Source organism: Telmatherina bonti, assembly GCF_933228915.1.
Source record: "Telmatherina bonti genome assembly, chromosome: 17".
Taxonomy (NCBI): Eukaryota; Metazoa; Chordata; class Actinopteri; order Atheriniformes; family Telmatherinidae; genus Telmatherina; species Telmatherina bonti.
Genome location: NC_136615.1, coordinates 586,869 through 604,573, shown reverse-complemented (window position 1 = coordinate 604,573; position 17,705 = coordinate 586,869). Strand labels below are relative to the sequence as shown.

The window sequence follows — 17,705 nt, the reverse complement described above, 5'->3', positions numbered from 1 at the left end:
GGAGCCAGCATCGGAGCAGCATCGGAGCCAGCATCGGAGCAGCATCGGAGCCAGCATCGGAGCCAGCATCGGACAAGCATCGGAGCCAGCATCGGAGCAGCATCGGAGCCAGCATCGGAGCAGCATCGGAGCCAGCATCGGACAAGCATCGGAGCAGCATCGGACCAGCATCGGACCAGCATCGGAGCCAGCATCGGAGCCAGCATCGGAGCAGCATCGGAGCCAGCATCGGAGCCAGCATCGGACCAGCATCGGAGCCAGCATCGGACAAGCATCGGACAAGCATCGGAGCCAGCATCGGAGCAGCATCGGAGCCAGCATCGGACCAGCATCGGAGCCAGCATCGGACCAGCATCGGACCAGCATCGGAGCAGCATCGGAGCCAGCATCGGAGCAGCATCGGAGCCAGCATCGGAGCCAGCATCGGACCAGCATCGGACCAATATCGGACCAATATCGGAGCCAGCATCGGACCAGCATCGGAGCCAGCATCGGAGCCAGCATCGGAGCCAGCATCGGAGCAGCATCGGAGCCAGCATCGGAGCCAGCATCGGAGCCAGCATCGGACCAGCATCGGACCAATATCGGACCAATATCGGACCAGCATCGGAGCCAGCATCGGAGCCAGCATCGGAGCCAGCATCGGAGCCAGCATCGGACCAGCATCAGACCAATATCGGACCAATATCGGAGCCAGCATCGGACCAGCATCGGAGCCAGCATCGGAGCCAGCATCGGAGCCAGCATCGGAGCCAGCATCGGACCAGCATCGGAGCCAGCATCGGAGCCAGCATCGGAGCCAGCATCGGACCAATATCGGACCAGCATCGGACCAATATCGGACCAATATCGGACCAATATCGGAGCAGCATCGGAGCCAGCATCGGACCAGCATCGGAGCCAGCATCGGACCAGCATCGGAGCCAGCATCGGACCAGTATCGGACCAGTATCGGACCAATATCGGACCAATATCGGACCAGCATCGGACCAGCATCGGAGCCAGCATCGGAGCCAGCATATGACCAGCATCGGACCAATATCGGACCACTATCGGACCAGCATCGGACCAGCATCGGAGCCAGCATCGGAGCCAGCATCGGACCTGCATCGGACCAGTATCGGACCAATATCGGACCAGCATCGGAGCCAGCATATGACCAGCATCAGACCAGCATCGGACCAGCATCGAACCAGTCTAGTGCTGTTGGGTTTACATATTTGCCAGTTAAGCCAGATCATCTGTTCCAGGCGAGGTTCGGGACTTTGTCCGACTACTTCGCGGCTCTTCATCGCCGGTTGAGTGCATCTGGAACGACGCTACCGACGGTCCAAGGCGACTTCTTCACGTACGCCGACCGAGACGACCACTACTGGAGCGGATACTTCACGTCTCGGCCGTTCTACAAGCGACTCGACAGGACGCTGGAGTCTACGCTCAGGTCAGTCCTCGCTCAGGTGAGTCCACGCAGGTGATGTTTCGGCTCCTCCTCATGACTCTTCATGTTTTTCCTGCAGAGCGACTGAAATCCTCTTCAGCCTCACCCTAGCTGAAATGCGTCGTTTCCATGGTGATGGGCGCCTGGTTGCAGATTTTCCTGCACATGAACATTTCCAGCACCTGACTGCAGCAAGGCGTAGCCTGGGGCTGTTCCAGCATCACGACGCCGTCACCGGCACCGCTCGTGACCCGGTTGTGGTCGACTACGGAACCAAGTGTGTACCTTCAGTCAGACAGCACATTTTCTTGTTCCCGTTGGTGTAGAAATAACATCACACGATGCGTCAACAGAGGAACTACGATTACCATAGTAACGTCACAACTATAGTGTAGAATATGAACCAAAATACACACTTTAGCATTAGCCTGTTAGCACTATCAAGTTGTAGTGAGATTATCAGACTCTATACTAGCAGACCTAGAAGTTGTTTCCATGCTAGCATGAATCAGAAGCCTGAAGTCATTTCAGGCTCATTTGTTTTGATTTGCAGGTCCAGAAAGGCAGGAAATAATCAAGCATTTTTCACAAACCCCATTTTTCATTTTATATTGATCCTCTCAGATCTGTCAGAAACAGGATCAAAGAGAAAGTTCCGCCCTAAGCCCCACCTCCCCCACCTGTGGGCTGTGTCTGATTGGTCAACTCCAAGGAGTAGTTGTCAGGAGTGTGCTGTTTTCTTTGTAGAAACAAGACAGGAATGGTGAGCAACCCAAAGTAGTTACGCTGGAAATGATGTCACCACCAAACATGCAACCGTACGTGTTCGATCCCGGATCGGACCCCAAAAATGAGACTGGGTAAAGTAGTGACGTTGTTTGTTAGGCATTGGGAAGTAGCCAAACAGGTGTTCAGCATCGGAAGAGGGTTAAAGGGTTTGAGGCTGTAAAAACTAGCGATTGTTAGCATAAAAAGGTTGAATGCAGGAAAATACTAAGTTACTGTTTTATTTCTCTTTTCTACCTGTGAGACATTCCTGTTCAGTGTTAAATCACCTGTGAAGCTTCTTTGGCATGTTTTTGTCTGATATCTCCCTTCATGCTCTCTGTTGAAGGATGTTGGGCTACTGGCAGCAGTAACAGGTACCCACTCATTCAGTCTGATCCGTTAGCATTGTTCGCATCAGTGTCTGGTCTTTTTCCATCGAACATTCATTTTCCAACCCTTCCATGTAGTTCATGTGTTCTTGTTTCATCACGTTGTTACCATCTCAGCTGAATGAGTGCGCTAAATCTGAATATTTGTTTTACAGGCTGTTTCATGCCATATTGAACCTACGGCAGGTCCTGCAGAGCTCCGCTCACTGGCTCATCCTGTTGGACAAGAACCAGTACCACCATGACCAATCAAAACCCTTTTTACAAATGGTGAGCTAGGGCTTCATCTTGTGTTTATCTCAGAGGCTGTTTCTAAAAAGATGGGCGGAGCCTCCGTGACGTCACCCGTAGGTTTCTGAAGAGCTGAATTGAAGCTCGGTGGGCGGTTCCTACCATCACCATCTTGGCATCAAGTATGTCATCTATCCTGAAAAATACAAATATGGGTAAAGAGGTGAAGCTGAGAAGGGGGCTGTAAGCGTAATGGTGGATGATTGACATCTAACGAAGTCCGAGCTTCCTGTAGCTAAGAGCTAACAGAGCTAACCCGGAGATAACAGGAGCTAAATATGCCAAATTTCAAGATTAAATTTCTTTTAAACGTAGGAGTTAGAAAAATTTACTCCCCCCACAGTTGTCATGAAGGTAAACCTGACCTATTAAACCTAAAATGTTTTTGTAGCAGGCTGTAAACATGTTTATTCCTGCTGTAAGTATGTTTATTTCTGCTGTAAACATGTTTATTTCTGCTGTAAACATGTTTATTCCTGCTGTAAAGATGTTTATTTATGGTGTAAACATGTTTATTCCTGCTGTAAACATGTTTATTCCTGCTGTAAGCATGTTTATTTCTGCTGTAAACATGTTTATTCCTGCTGTAAACATGTTTATTCCTGCTGTAAACATGTTTATTTATGCTGTAAACATGTTTATTTCTGCTCTGAAGTTGATCTTTTTAACATGGGAGTCTATGGGGATTTGCTCTGTTTTGGAGCCCCTAGTGGATGAATAGGGAACTGCATGTTTTGGCGCATCTGCATAGGCTTCACTTTTAACCCCCAGAGGTTGCCGTTTGGTTTATCTTGAGTTTGTTGTCAGGTTTTACTAGGGTTTTAGATGTTGTGATTCAGGTTTGTACATGTTTCATGCAAGTTTTTTTATGTTGTGATTCTACTTGTAGTGATATGGGTTCTACGGATAATGAACCTTTTTCCATCCATCCATCTTCTGCCGGTTATCCGGGGTCGGGTCGCTGGGGCAGCAGCCTAAGCAGGGAAGCCCAGACTTCACTCTCCCCAGCCACATTTGCCAACTCTGTGGGGGGATCCCGAGGCGTTCCCAGGCCAGCCGAGAGATATAATCCCTCCAGCGTGTCCTGGGTCTTCCCCGGGGTCTCCTCCCAGAGGGACGTGCCTGGAACACCTCACCAGGGAGGTCCAGGAGGCATCCTGACCAGATGCCCGAGCCACCTCAACTGGCTCCTCTCGATGCGGAGGAGCAGCGGCTCTACTCTGATCTCCTCCCGGATGACCGAGCTCCTCACCCTATCTCTAAGGGAGAGCCCGGCCACCCTGCGGAGGAAACTCATTTCAGCCGCCTGTATACGAGATCTCCTTCTTTCGGTCACGACCCACAGCTCATGACCATAGGTGAGGGTAGGAACGTAGATCGACTGGTAAATCGAGAGCTTCGTCTTCTGGCTCAGCTCCTTCTTCACCACGACAGACCGGCGCAGAGTCCGCATTACTGCAGACGCCGCACCAATCCGTCTGTCCATCTCGCGCTCCATCCTTCCCTCACTCGAAAAGAAGACCCCGAGATATTTAAACTCCTCCACTTGAGGCAGGACCTGACTGTTACACAAATAAAAAACTCACTTTCGAAGTCGAGCGTTAACTTTATTTCACTGATGCCATCTTTACCACATCTACACCGACCCACTTCCTTCCGTCCACACCTTCAGCATAAAATAGGACTTCCACTCATTTCACAATAATACATATATCACAATGAAACGTGTACTAACCAAAACACAGTTACTGTATTTTAAACTTATCACTGACCCCCGACCTGGAGAGGGCAATCCACCCTATTCCGGCTGAGGACCATGGTCTCAGATTTGGAGGCGCTGATTCTCATCCCAGCCGCTTCACACTCGGTCGCAAATCGCTCAAGCGAGAGCTGGAGATCACGACCAGATGAAGCCAACAGGACCACGTCATCTGCAAAAAGCAGGGACCCAATCCTGAGGCCACCAAGTCGGATCCCCTCAACACCTTGGCTGCACCTAGAAATTCTGTCCATATAAGTTATGAACAGAATCGGTGATAAAGGGCAGCCTTGGCGGAGTCCAACCCTCACCGGAAACGGATCCGACTTACTACCGGCAATGCGGACCAAGCTCTGACACCTGTCGTACAGGGACCAGACAGCTCGTACAAGGGGATCCGGTACCCCATACTCCCGGAGTACCCCCCACAGGAGCCCCCGGGGGACACGGTCGAATGCCTTCTCCAGGTCCACAAAGCACATGTAGACTGGTTGGGCAAACTCCCATGCCCCCTCCAGGACCCCAAAGAGGGTATAGAGCTGGTCCACTGTTCCGCGACCAGGACGAAAACCACACTGCTCCTCCTCAATCCGAGATTCAACTATCCGGCGGACCCTCCTCTCCAGGACCCCTGAATAGACCTTACCAGGGAGGCTGAGGAGTGTGATTCCCCTGTAATTGGAACACACCCTCCGGTCCCCCTTCTTAAAAAGGGGGACCACCACCCCAGTCTGCCAATCCAGCGGTACTGCCCCTGATGTCCACGCGATGCTGCAGAGACGTGTCAGCCAGGACAGCCCCACAGCATCCAGAGCCTTAAGGAACTCCGGGCGGATCTCATCCACCCCCGGGGCCTTGCCGCCAAGGAGCTTTTTGACCACCTCAGCGACTTCAGCCCCAGAGATAGGAGAGTCCACCCCTGAGTCCACCAGCTCTGCTTCCTCATCGGAAGACGTGTTGGTAGGATTGAGGAGGTCTTCGAAGTATTCCCTCCACCGACCCACAACGTCCCGAGTTGAGGTCAGCAGCTCCCCATCTCCACTGTACACAGTATTGATGGAGCACTGCTTCCCCCCCCTGAGCCGCCGGATGGTGGACCAGAATCTCCTCGAAGCCGACCAGAATCTCCTCGAAGCCGTCCAGAAGTCTTTCTACATGCCGCTTAGCCTGTCGGTACCCATCAGCTGCCTCCAGAGTCCCACAGGCCAAGAAGGCCCGATAGGACTCCTTCTTCAGCTTGACGGCATCCCTCACTCCTGGTGTCCACCAACGAGTCCTGGGATTACCGCCACGACAAGCACCAACGACCTTGCAGCCACAGCTCCGGCTGGAAACTCAGGCTCCTTCCCCACCAGAGAGGTGACATTCCACGTCCCTAGAGCCAGTTTCTGCAGCCGGGGATCGGACCGACAGGGCCCCAACCTCTTGCCGCCGCCCAGCTAACATTGCACCCGACCCCTACGGCTCCTCCTGCAGATGGTGAGCCCGCAGGAAGAGGGGACAATGTAACCCTTCTGGGCTGAGCCCGACACCATACGCTAAGGCCCGGACACCATACGCTATCATACCCCACCCCCAGGCCTGGCTTCAGAAGGGGCCTTGGTGACCCGTGTCCAGGCAAGGGAACATGGTCGTCGTTATCATAGGGGTCTTTAAGCTGCACTTAGTCTGGTCCCTCCCCTATCAATCAATCAATCAATTAGTTTATTTATATAGGACTTTTCATACAAGAGTAGCACAAAGTGCTTTACAAGATAAAAAGCAAAAATAAAACAAGGTTAACAACCTGCCTTCACATACAAAAATATAGAATATAGCCAAAGTCTTACACGTATACTCACTTTTCACACACACTCACATAGATAAAACACATTAAAACACTCATCGAACCAATCTTAAGGATCCATATTGGCACTCACACATACAGAAAGGTTTATTGACAATCATAAAAGAAAAGAAAAATCTAAAAAGAGGCACGAATTAAAATCTTGATTAAAAAGATGGGTCTTGAGTTGACTTTTAAAAACCTCATTAGTATCCATCATCCTCAGGTCCTCAGACTGTTCTACTAATGTGGAGCATAAAAACAAAAAGAAGACTCACCGTGAATCTTTGTTAAAAGTTTTGTAATTTGTAAAAGTCGCCTATTAGAGGACCTGAGGAGCCTGGACGGTTCGAAGAACCTGAGGATGTCCAAGGCCGTTAGGAGTCTTAAAAACCAGTAGTAAGAGCTTAAAATCAATCCGAAACCGGACTGGAAGCCAAAGCAGAGACTTTAGGATGGGGGTAATGTGGGCTCTCCCTCTGGTCCCAGTAAACAGACCGGTCCCAGTAAACAGACCGGTCCCAGTAAACAGACCGGTCCCAGTAAGCAGACCGGTCCCAGTAAACAGACCGGTCCCAGTAAGCAGACCGGTCCCAGTAAACAGACCGGTCCCAGTAAGCAGACCGGTCCCAGTAAACAGACCGGTCCCAGTAAACAGACCGGTCCCAGTAAACAGACCGGTCCCAGTAAGCAGACCGGTCCCAGTAAACAGACCGGTCCCAGTAAGCAGACCGGTCCCAGTAAGCAGACCGGTCCCAGTAAGCAGACCGGTCCCGGTCCCAGTAAGCAGACCGGTCCCAGTAAACAGACCGGTCCCAGTAAGTAGACCGGTCCCAGTAAACAGACCGGTCCCAGTAAGCAGACCGGTCCCAGTAAACAGACCGGTCCCAGTAAGCAGACCGGTCCCAGTAAACAGACCGATCCCAGTAAACAGACCGGTCCCAGTAAGCAGACCGGTCCCAGTAAACAGACCGGTCCCAGTAAGCAGACCGGTCCCAGTAAACAGACCGATCCCAGTAAACAGACCGGTCCCAGTAAGCAGACCGGTCCCAGTAAACAGACCGGTCCCAGTAAACAGACCGGTCCCAGTAAGCAGACCGGTCCCAGTAAACAGACCGGTCCCAGTAAGCAGACCGGTCCCAGTAAACAGACCGATCCCAGTAAACAGACCGGTCCCAGTAAGCAGACCGGTCCCAGTAAGCAGACCGGTCCCAGTAAACAGACCGGTCCCAGTAAACAGACCGGTCCCAGTAAGCAGACCGGTCCCAGTAAGCAGACCGGTCCCAGTAAACAGACCGATCCCAGTAAACAGACCGGTCCCAGTAAACAGACCGGTCCCAGTAAGCAGACCGGTCCCAGTAAACAGACCGGTCCCAGTAAGCAGACCGGTCCCAGTAAACAGACCGATCCCAGTAAACAGACCGGTCCCAGTAAACAGACCGGTCCCAGTAAGCAGACCGGTCCCAGTAAGCAGACCGGTCCCAGTAAACAGACCGGTCCCAGTAAGCAGACCGGTCCCAGTAAACAGACCGATCCCAGTAAACAGACCGGTCCCAGTAAGCAGACCGGTCCCAGTAAACAGACCGATCCCAGTAAACAGACCGATCCCAGTAAACAGACCGGTCCCAGTAAGCAGACCGGTCCCAGTAAACAGACCGGTCCCAGTAAGCAGACCGGTCCCAGTAAACAGACCGATCCCAGTAAACAGACCGGTCCCAGTAAGCAGACCGGTCCCAGTAAGCAGACCGGTCCCAGTAAGCAGACCGGTCCCAGTAAACAGACCGGTCCCAGTAAACAGACCGGTCCATCCTGCAGTGATGAAGCCATGGATCAGATTCTCTGCATCGGCCTGAGAGAGAAACGGTGATAACTCTGGTGATAATTTTCAGATGATAGAAAGAAGTCTTTGTGACCTTCTTTATGTGGACGTTAAACCTGAGATCGGAGTCAAATATGACTCCGAGGTTTCTCACAGGGTCCATGGGGTTCTAATGCCAGAGTTCTAAGTTTGTCATTTAGTTTCTCCCTCTCTGCCTCAGAGCCCACAGCTAGAACCTCAGTCTGGGCCTGGTTTAGCTGGAGGAAGTTTGCTGCCATCCATGATTTGATTCTAAGATACACTTATATATAAAGATATAAGATAAGATATAAAGCTGCATATCGTCAGCATAGCTCTGAAGGTTTCTGCCGTGCCTTCTGATGACATCACCCAGAGGCAGCATGGAAATGTTAAAAAGCACAGGGCCCAGAATAGAGCCTTGTGGGACACCGTAGTTTCATTAATAAATGAACAGTCATCAATGTTTATGAAAACTCTCTATCACTTACATGGGATTTAAACCAGTTGAAAACATACCTTTGACCCGACCAGGGGCATAATGCTGATCCAGTGATCCAGGTTCTACGTGTAGTGATCCTGGTTTTACGTGTACTGATTCTGGTTCTGTGTGTGGTGATCCTGGTTCTACGTGTAGTGATCGAGGTTCTACGTGTAGTGATTCTGGTTCTACGTGTAGTGATTCTGGTTCTACGTGTAGTGATCCTGGTTCTGTGTGTAGTGATCCTGGTTCTACGTGTAGTGATTCTGGTTCTACGTGTAGTGATCCTGGTTCTGCGTGTAGTGACCAAAGTTCTACGTGTAGTGATCCAGGTTCTACGTGTAGTGATTCTGGTTCTACGTGTAGTGATTCTGGTTCTACGTGTAGTGATCCTGCTTCTATGTGTAGTGATTCTGGTTCTACGTGTAGTGATTCAGGTTCTACGTGTAGTGATTCAGGTTCTACGTGTAGTGATCGAGGTTCTACGTGTAGTGATTCTGGTTCTACGTGTATTGATCCTGGTTCTATGTGTAGTAATTCTGGTTCCACGTGTAGTGATCCAAGTTCTACATGTATTGATCGAGGTTCTACGTGTAGTGATCGAGGTTCTACGTGTAGTGATCGAGGTTCTACGTGTAGCAATCCAGGTTCTGCGTGTAGTCATCCTGGTTCTACGTGTAGTGATCCAGGTTCTACGTGTATGGATCGTGGTTCTACGTGTATTGATCCTGGTTCTACGTGTAGTGATTCTGGTTCTACGTGTAGTGATCCAGGTTCTACGTGTAGTGATCCAGGTTCTACGTGTAGTGATTCTGGTTCTACGTGTAGTTATCCAGATTCTACGTGTAATGATCCTGGTTTTACGTGTAGTGATTCTGGTTCTACGTGTAGTGATCGAGGTTCTACGTGTAGCAATCCAGGTTCTGCGTGTAGTCATCCTGGTTCTACGTGTAGTGATCCAGGTTCTACGTGTATGGATCGTGGTTCTACGTGTATTGATCCTGGTTCTACGTGTAGTGATTCTGGTTCTACGTGTAGTGATCCAGGTTCTACGTGTAGTGATCCAGGTTGTACGTGTAGTGATCCAGGTTCTACGTGTAGTGATTCTGGTTCTACGTGTAGTTATCCAGATTCTACGTGTAATGATCCTGGTTTTACGTGTAGTGATTCTGGTTCTACGTGTAGTGATTCTGGTTCTATGTGTAGTGGTTCTGGTTCTACGTGTAGTGATCCTGGTTCTATGTGTAGTGATCGAGGTTCTACGTGTAGTGATCCTGGTTCTATGTGTAATGATCCTGGTTCTACGTGTAGTGACTCTGGTTCTACGTGTAGTGACTCTGGTTCTACGTGTAGTGATCGAGGTTCTATGTGTAGTGATTTTGGTTCTACGTGTATTGATTCTGGTTCTGCGTGTAGTGATTCTGGTTCAATGTGTAGTGATCCTGGTTCTGTGTGTAGTGATCCTGGTTTTACGTGTAGTGATTCTGGTTCTACGTGTAGTGATTCTGGTTCTACGTGTAGTTATCCAGATTCTACCTGTAATGATCCTGATTTTACGTGTAGTGATTCTGGTTCTACGTGTAGTGATTCTGGTTCTACGTGTAGTGATCCTGGTTCTATGTGTAGTGATCCTGGTTCTACGTGTAGTGATCCAGGTTCTACGTGTAGTGATTCTGGTTCAATGTGTAGTGATCCAGGTTCTACGTGTAGTGATTCTGGTTCAATGTGTAGTGATCCAGTTTCTACGTGTAGTGATCCTGGTTTTACGTGTAGTGATTATGGTTCTACGTGTAGTGATCCTGGTTCAATGTGTAGTGATCCTGGTTCAATGTGTAGTGATCCAGGTTCTACGTGTAGTGATCCAGGTTCTACGTGTAGTGATCCTGGTTCTATGTGTAGTGATCCTGGTTCTATGTGTAGTGATCCTGGTTCTACTTGTAGTGATCCAGGTTCTACGTGTAGTGATCCTGGTTCTACGTGTAGTGATCCTGGTGTTACGTGTAGTGATTATGGTTCTACGTGTAGTGATCCTGGTTCTACGTGGAGTGATCCTGGTTCTACGTGGAGTGATTCTGGTTCTACGTGTAGTGATCCTGCTTCTACGTGTAGTGATCCTGCTTCTATGTGTATTGGTTCTGGTTCTACGTGTAGTGGTTCTGGTTCTACGTGTAGTTATCCAGGTTCTATGTGTAGTGATCCTGGTTTTACGTGTAGTGATCGAGGTTCTACGTGTAGGGATCCTGGTTCTACGTGTAGTAATCCTGGTTCTACGTGTAGTGATCGAGGTTCTACGTGTAGTGATCCTGGTTTTACGTGTAGTGATCGAGGTTTTACGTGTAGGGATCCTGGTTCTATGTGTAGTGATCCTGGTTTTACGTGTAGTGATCGAGGTTCTACGTGTAGTGATCCTGGTTTTACGTGTAGTGATCGAGGTTCTACGTGTAGTGATCCTGGTTTTACGTGTAGTGATCGAGGTTCTACGTGTAGTTATCCAGGTTCTATGTGTAGTGATCCTGGTTCTACGTGTAGTGATCCTGGTTCTACGTGTAGTGATCCAGGTTCTACGTGTAGTGATTCTAGTTCTACGTGTAGTGATCGATGTTCTACGTGTAGTGATTCTGGTTCTACGTGTCGTGATCCTGCATCTATGTGTAGTGATTCTGGTTCTGCATGTAGTTCTTCTAGTTCTATTTGTAGTGATCCAGGTTTTACGTGTAGTGATCCTGGTTTTACGTGTAGTGATCCTGGTTCTACGTGGAGTGATCCTGGTTCTATGTGTAGTGATTCTGGTTCTACGTGTAGTGATTCTGGTTCTATGTGTAGTGATTCTGGTTCTACGTGTAGTGATCGAGGTTCTACGTGTAGTGATCGAGGTTCTACGTGTAGTGATCCTGGTTCTACGTGTAGTGATCCTGGTTCTATGTGTAGTGATCCTGGTTCTACTTGTAGTGATTCTGGTTCTATGTGTAGTGATCGAAGTTCTACGTGTAGTGATCCTGGTTCTATGTGGAGTGATCGAGGTTCTACGTGTAGTGATTTTGGTTCTACGTGCATTGATTCTGGTTCTGCATGTAGTTATTCTGGTTCAATGTGTATTGATCCTGGTTCTATGTGTAGTGATCCTGGTTTTACGTGTAGTGATTCTGGTTCTACGTGTAGTTATCCAGATTCTACGTATAATGATCCTGATTTTACGTGTAGTGATTCTGGTTCTACGTGTAGTGATTCTGGTTCTACGTGTAGTGATCCTGGTTCTATGTGTAGTGATCCTGGTTCTACTTGTAGTGGTCCAGGTTCTGCGTGTAGTGATTATGGTTCAATGCGTAGTGATCCAGGTTCTACTTGTAGTGATCCAGGTTCTACGTGTAGTGATCCTGGTTCTACGTGTAGTGATCCTGGTTCTATGTGTAGTGATCCTGGTTCTACTTGTAGTGATTCTGGTTCTACGTGTAGTGATTGTGGTTCTACGTGTAGTGATCCTGGTTCTACGTGTAGTGATCCAGGTTCTACGTGTATGGATCGTGGTTCTACGTGTATTGATCCTGGTTCTACGTGTAGTGATTCTGGTTCTACGTGTAGTGATCCAGGTTCTACGTGTAGTGATCCAGGTTCTACGTGTAGTGATTCAGGTTCTACGTGTAGTGATCGAGGTTCTACGTGTAGTGATTCTGGTTCTACGTGTATTGATCCTGGTTCTATGTGTAGTAATTCTGGTTCCACGTGTAGTGATCCAAGTTCTACATGTATTGATCGAGGTTCTACGTGTAGTGATCGAGGTTCTACGTGTAGTGATCGAGGTTCTACGTGTAGCAATCCAGGTTCTGCGTGTAGTCATCCTGGTTCTACGTGTAGTGATCCAGGTTCTACGTGTATGGATCGTGGTTCTACGTGTATTGATCCTGGTTCTACGTGTAGTGATTCTGGTTCTACGTGTAGTGATCCAGGTTCTACGTGTAGTGATCCAGGTTCTACGTGTAGTGATTCTGGTTCTACGTGTAGTTATCCAGATTCTACGTGTAATGATCCTGGTTTTACGTGTAGTGATTCTGGTTCTACGTGTAGTGATCGAGGTTCTACGTGTAGCAATCCAGGTTCTGCGTGTAGTCATCCTGGTTCTACGTGTAGTGATCCAGGTTCTACGTGTATGGATCGTGGTTCTACGTGTATTGATCCTGGTTCTACGTGTAGTGATTCTGGTTCTACGTGTAGTGATCCAGGTTCTACGTGTAGTGATCCAGGTTGTACGTGTAGTGATCCAGGTTCTACGTGTAGTGATTCTGGTTCTACGTGTAGTTATCCAGATTCTACGTGTAATGATCCTGGTTTTACGTGTAGTGATTCTGGTTCTACGTGTAGTGATTCTGGTTCTATGTGTAGTGATCCTGGTTCTATGTGTAGTGATCCTGGTTTTACGTGTAGTGATTCTGGTTCTACGTGTAGTTATCCAGATTCTACGTATAATGATCCTGATTTTACGTGTAGTGATTCTGGTTCTACGTGTAGTGATTCTGGTTCTACGTGTAGTGATCCTGGTTCTATGTGTAGTGATCGAGGTTCTACGTGTAGTGATCCTGGTTCTATGTGTAATGATCCTGGTTCTACGTGTAGTGACTCTGGTTCTACGTGTAGTGATCGAGGTTCTATGTGTAGTGATTTTGGTTCTACGTGTATTGATTCTGGTTCTGCGTGTAGTAATTCTGGTTCTGTGTGTAGTGATCCTGGTTTTACGTGTAGTGATTCTGGTTCTACGTGTAGTGATTCTGGTTCTACGTGTAGTTATCCAGATTCTACCTGTAATGATCCTGATTTTACGTGTAGTGATTCTGGTTCTACGTGTAGTGATTCTGGTTCTACGTGTAGTGATCCTGGTTCTATGTGTAGTGATCCTGGTTCTACGTGTAGTGATCCAGGTTCTACGTGTAGTGATTCTGGTTCAATGTGTAGTGATCCAGGTTCTACGTGTAGTGATTCTGGTTCAATGTGTAGTGATCCAGTTTCTACGTGTAGTGACCCTGGTTTTACGTGTAGTGATTATGGTTCTACGTGTAGTGATCCTGGTTCAATGTGTAGTGATCCTGGTTCAATGTGTAGTGATCCAGGTTCTACGTGTAGTGATCCAGGTTCTACGTGTAGTGATCCTGGTTCTATGTGTAGTGATCCTGGTTCTATGTGTAGTGATCCTGGTTCTACTTGTAGTGATCCAGGTTCTACGTGTAGTGATCCTGGTTCTACGTGTAGTGATCCTGGTGTTACGTGTAGTGATTATGGTTCTACGTGTAGTGATCCTGGTTCTACGTGGAGTGATCCTGGTTTTACGTGGAGTGATTCTGGTTCTACGTGTAGTGATCCTGCTTCTACGTGTAGTGATCCTGCTTCTATGTGTATTGGTTCTGGTTCTACGTGTAGTGGTTCTGGTTCTAAGTGTAGTTATCCAGGTTCTATGTGTAGTGATCCTGGTTTTACGTGTAGTGATCGAGGTTCTACGTGTAGGGATCCTGGTTCTACGTGTAGTAATCCTGGTTCTACGTGTAGTGATCGAGGTTCTACGTGTAGTGATCCTGGTTTTACGTGTAGTGATCGAGGTTTTACGTGTAGGGATCCTGGTTCTATGTGTAGTGATCCTGGTTTTACGTGTAGTGATCGAGGTTCTACGTGTAGTGATCCAGGTTCTACGTGTAGTGATCGAGGTTTTACGTGTAGGGATCCTGGTTCTATGTGTAGTGATCCTGGTTTTACGTGTAGTGATCGAGGTTCTATGTGTAGTGATCCTGGTTTTACGTGTAGTGATCGAGGTTCTACGTGTAGTGATCCTGGTTTTACGTGTAGTGATCGAGGTTCTACGTGTAGTTATCCAGGTTCTATGTGTAGTGATCCTGGTTCTACGTGTAGTGATCCTGGTTCTACGTGTAGTGATCCAGGTTCTATGTGTAGTGATCCTGGTTCTACGTGTAGTGATCCTGGTTCTACGTGTAGTGATCCAGGTTCTACGTGTAGTGATTCTAGTTCTACGTGTAGTGATCGATGTTCTACGTGTAGTGATTCTGGTTCTACGTGTCGTGATCCTGCATCTATGTGTAGTGATTCTGGTTCTGCATGTAGTTCTTCTAGTTCTATTTGTAGTGATCCAGGTTTTACGTGTAGTGATCCTGGTTTTACGTGTAGTGATCCTGGTTCTACGTGGAGTGATCCTGGTTCTATGTGTAGTGATTCTGGTTCTACGTGTAGTGATTCTGGTTTTATGTGTAGTGATTCTGGTTCTACGTGTAGTGATCGAGGTTCTACGTGTAGTGATCGAGGTTCTACGTGTAGTGATCCTGGTTCTACGTGTAGTGATCCTGGTTCTATGTGTAGTGATCCTGGTTCTACTTGTAGTGATTCTGGTTCTATGTGTAGTGATCGAAGTTCTACGTGTAGTGATCCTGGTTCTATGTGGAGTGATCGAGGTTCTACGTGTAGTGATTTTGGTTCTACGTGCATTGATTCTGGTTCTGCATGTAGTTATTCTGGTTCAATGTGTATTGATCCTGGTTCTATGTGTAGTGATCCTGGTTTTACGTGTAGTGATTCTGGTTCTACGTGTAGTTATCCAGATTCTACGTATAATGATCCTGATTTTACGTGTAGTGATTCTGGTTCTACGTGTAGTGATTCTGGTTCTACGTGTAGTGATCCTGGTTCTATGTGTAGTGATCCTGGTTCTACTTGTAGTGGTCCAGGTTCTGCGTGTAGTGATTATGGTTCAATGCGTAGTGATCCAGGTTCTACTTGTAGTGATCCAGGTTCTACGTGTAGTGATCCTGGTTCTACGTGTAGTGATCCTGGTTCTATGTGTAGTGATCCTGGTTCTACTTGTAGTGATTCTGGTTCTACGTGTAGTGATTGTGGTTCTACGTGTAGTGATCCTGGTTCTACGTGTAGTGATCCAGGTTCTACGTGTATGGATCGTGGTTCTACGTGTATTGATCCTGGTTCTACGTGTAGTGATTCTGGTTCTACGTGTAGTGATCCAGGTTCTACGTGTAGTGATCCAGGTTCTACGTGTAGTGATCCAGGTTCTACGTGTAGTGATTCTGGTTCTACGTGTAGTTATCCAGATTCTACGTGTAATGATCCTGGTTTTACGTGTAGTGATTCTGGTTCTACGTGTAGTGATCGAGGTTCTACGTGTAGCAATCCAGGTTCTGCGTGTAGTCATCCTGGTTCTACGTGTAGTGATCCAGGTTCTACGTGTATGGATCGTGGTTCTACGTGTATTGATCCTGGTTCTACGTGTAGTGATTCTGGTTCTACGTGTAGTGATCCAGGTTCTACGTGTAGTGATCCAGGTTGTACGTGTAGTGATCCAGGTTCTACGTGTAGTGATTCTGGTTCTACGTGTAGTTATCCAGATTCTACGTGTAATGATCCTGGTTTTACGTGTAGTGATTCTGGTTCTACGTGTAGTGATTCTGGTTCTATGTGTAGTGGTTCTGGTTCTACGTGTAGTGATCCTGGTTCTATGTGTAGTGATCGAGGTTCTACGTGTAGTGATCCTGGTTCTATGTGTAATGATCCTGGTTCTACGTGTAGTGACTCTGGTTCTACGTGTAGTGATCGAGGTTCTATGTGTAGTGATTTTGGTTCTACGTGTATTGATTCTGGTTCTGCGTGTAGTGATTCTGGTTCAATGTGTAGTGATCCTGGTTCTGTGTGTAGTGATCCTGGTTTTACGTGTAGTGATTCTGGTTCTACGTGTAGTGATTCTGGTTCTACGTGTAGTTATCCAGATTCTACCTGTAATGATCCTGATTTTACGTGTAGTGATTCTGGTTCTACGTGTAGTGATTCTGGTTCTACGTGTAGTGATCCTGGTTCTATGTGTAGTGATCCTGGTTCTACGTGTAGTGATCCAGGTTCTACGTGTAGTGATTCTGGTTCAATGTGTAGTGATCCTAGTTCTACTTGTAGTGATCCAGGTTCTACGTGTAGTGATCCTGGTTCTATGTGTAGTGATCCTGGTTCTATGTGTAGTGATCCTGGTTCTACGTGTAGTGATTCTGGTTCTACGTGTAGTTATCCAGATTCTACCTGTAATGATCCTGATTTTACGTGTAGTGATTCTGGTTCTACGTGTAGTGATCCAGGTTCTACGTGTAGTGATCCAGGTTGTACGTGTAGTGATCCAGGTTCTACGTGTAGTGATTCTGGTTCTACGTGTAGTTATCCAGATTCTACGTGTAATGATCCTGGTTTTACGTGTAGTGATTCTGGTTCTACGTGTAGTGATTCTGGTTCTATGTGTAGTGGTTCTGGTTCTACGTGTAGTGATCCTGGTTCTATGTGTAGTGATCGAGGTTCTACGTGTAGTGATCCTGGTTCTATGTGTAATGATCCTGGTTCTACGTGTAGTGACTCTGGTTCTACGTGTAGTGATCGAGGTTCTATGTGTAGTGATTTTGGTTCTACGTGTATTGATTCTGGTTCTGCGTGTAGTGATTCTGGTTCAATGTGTAGTGATCCTGGTTCTGTGTGTAGTGATCCTGGTTTTACGTGTAGTGATTCTGGTTCTACGTGTAGTGATTCTGGTTCTACGTGTAGTTATCCAGATTCTACCTGTAATGATCCTGATTTTACGTGTAGTGATTCTGGTTCTACGTGTAGTGATTCTGGTTCTACGTGTAGTGATCCTGGTTCTATGTGTAGTGATCCTGGTTCTACGTGTAGTGATCCAGGTTCTACGTGTAGTGATTCTGGTTCAATGTGTAGTGATCCTAGTTCTACTTGTAGTGATCCAGGTTCTACGTGTAGTGATCCTGGTTCTATGTGTAGTGATCCTGGTTCTATGTGTAGTGATCCTGGTTCTACGTGTAGTGATTCTGGTTCTACGTGTAGTTATCCAGATTCTACCTGTAATGATCCTGATTTTACGTGTAGTGAT

At 47.6% G+C, this 17,705-nt stretch overlaps 1 protein-coding gene across 2 annotated transcripts in view; it reads left to right on the top strand.

Moving 5' to 3' along the window:
• Nucleotides 1-17,705, top strand: part of man2a1 (mannosidase, alpha, class 2A, member 1) — a 100,448-nt gene that overhangs the window by 53,867 nt on the left and 28,876 nt on the right. For both annotated transcript variants that reach the window (XM_079256742.1, XM_079256743.1), the window contains exons 11-13: nt 1,251-1,441; nt 1,518-1,715; nt 2,751-2,865. In XM_079256742.1, coding sequence (XP_079112868.1) covers nt 1,251-1,441; nt 1,518-1,715; nt 2,751-2,865 — 504 coding nt within the window. The remainder of the gene's footprint in view (nt 1-1,250; nt 1,442-1,517; nt 1,716-2,750; nt 2,866-17,705) is intronic.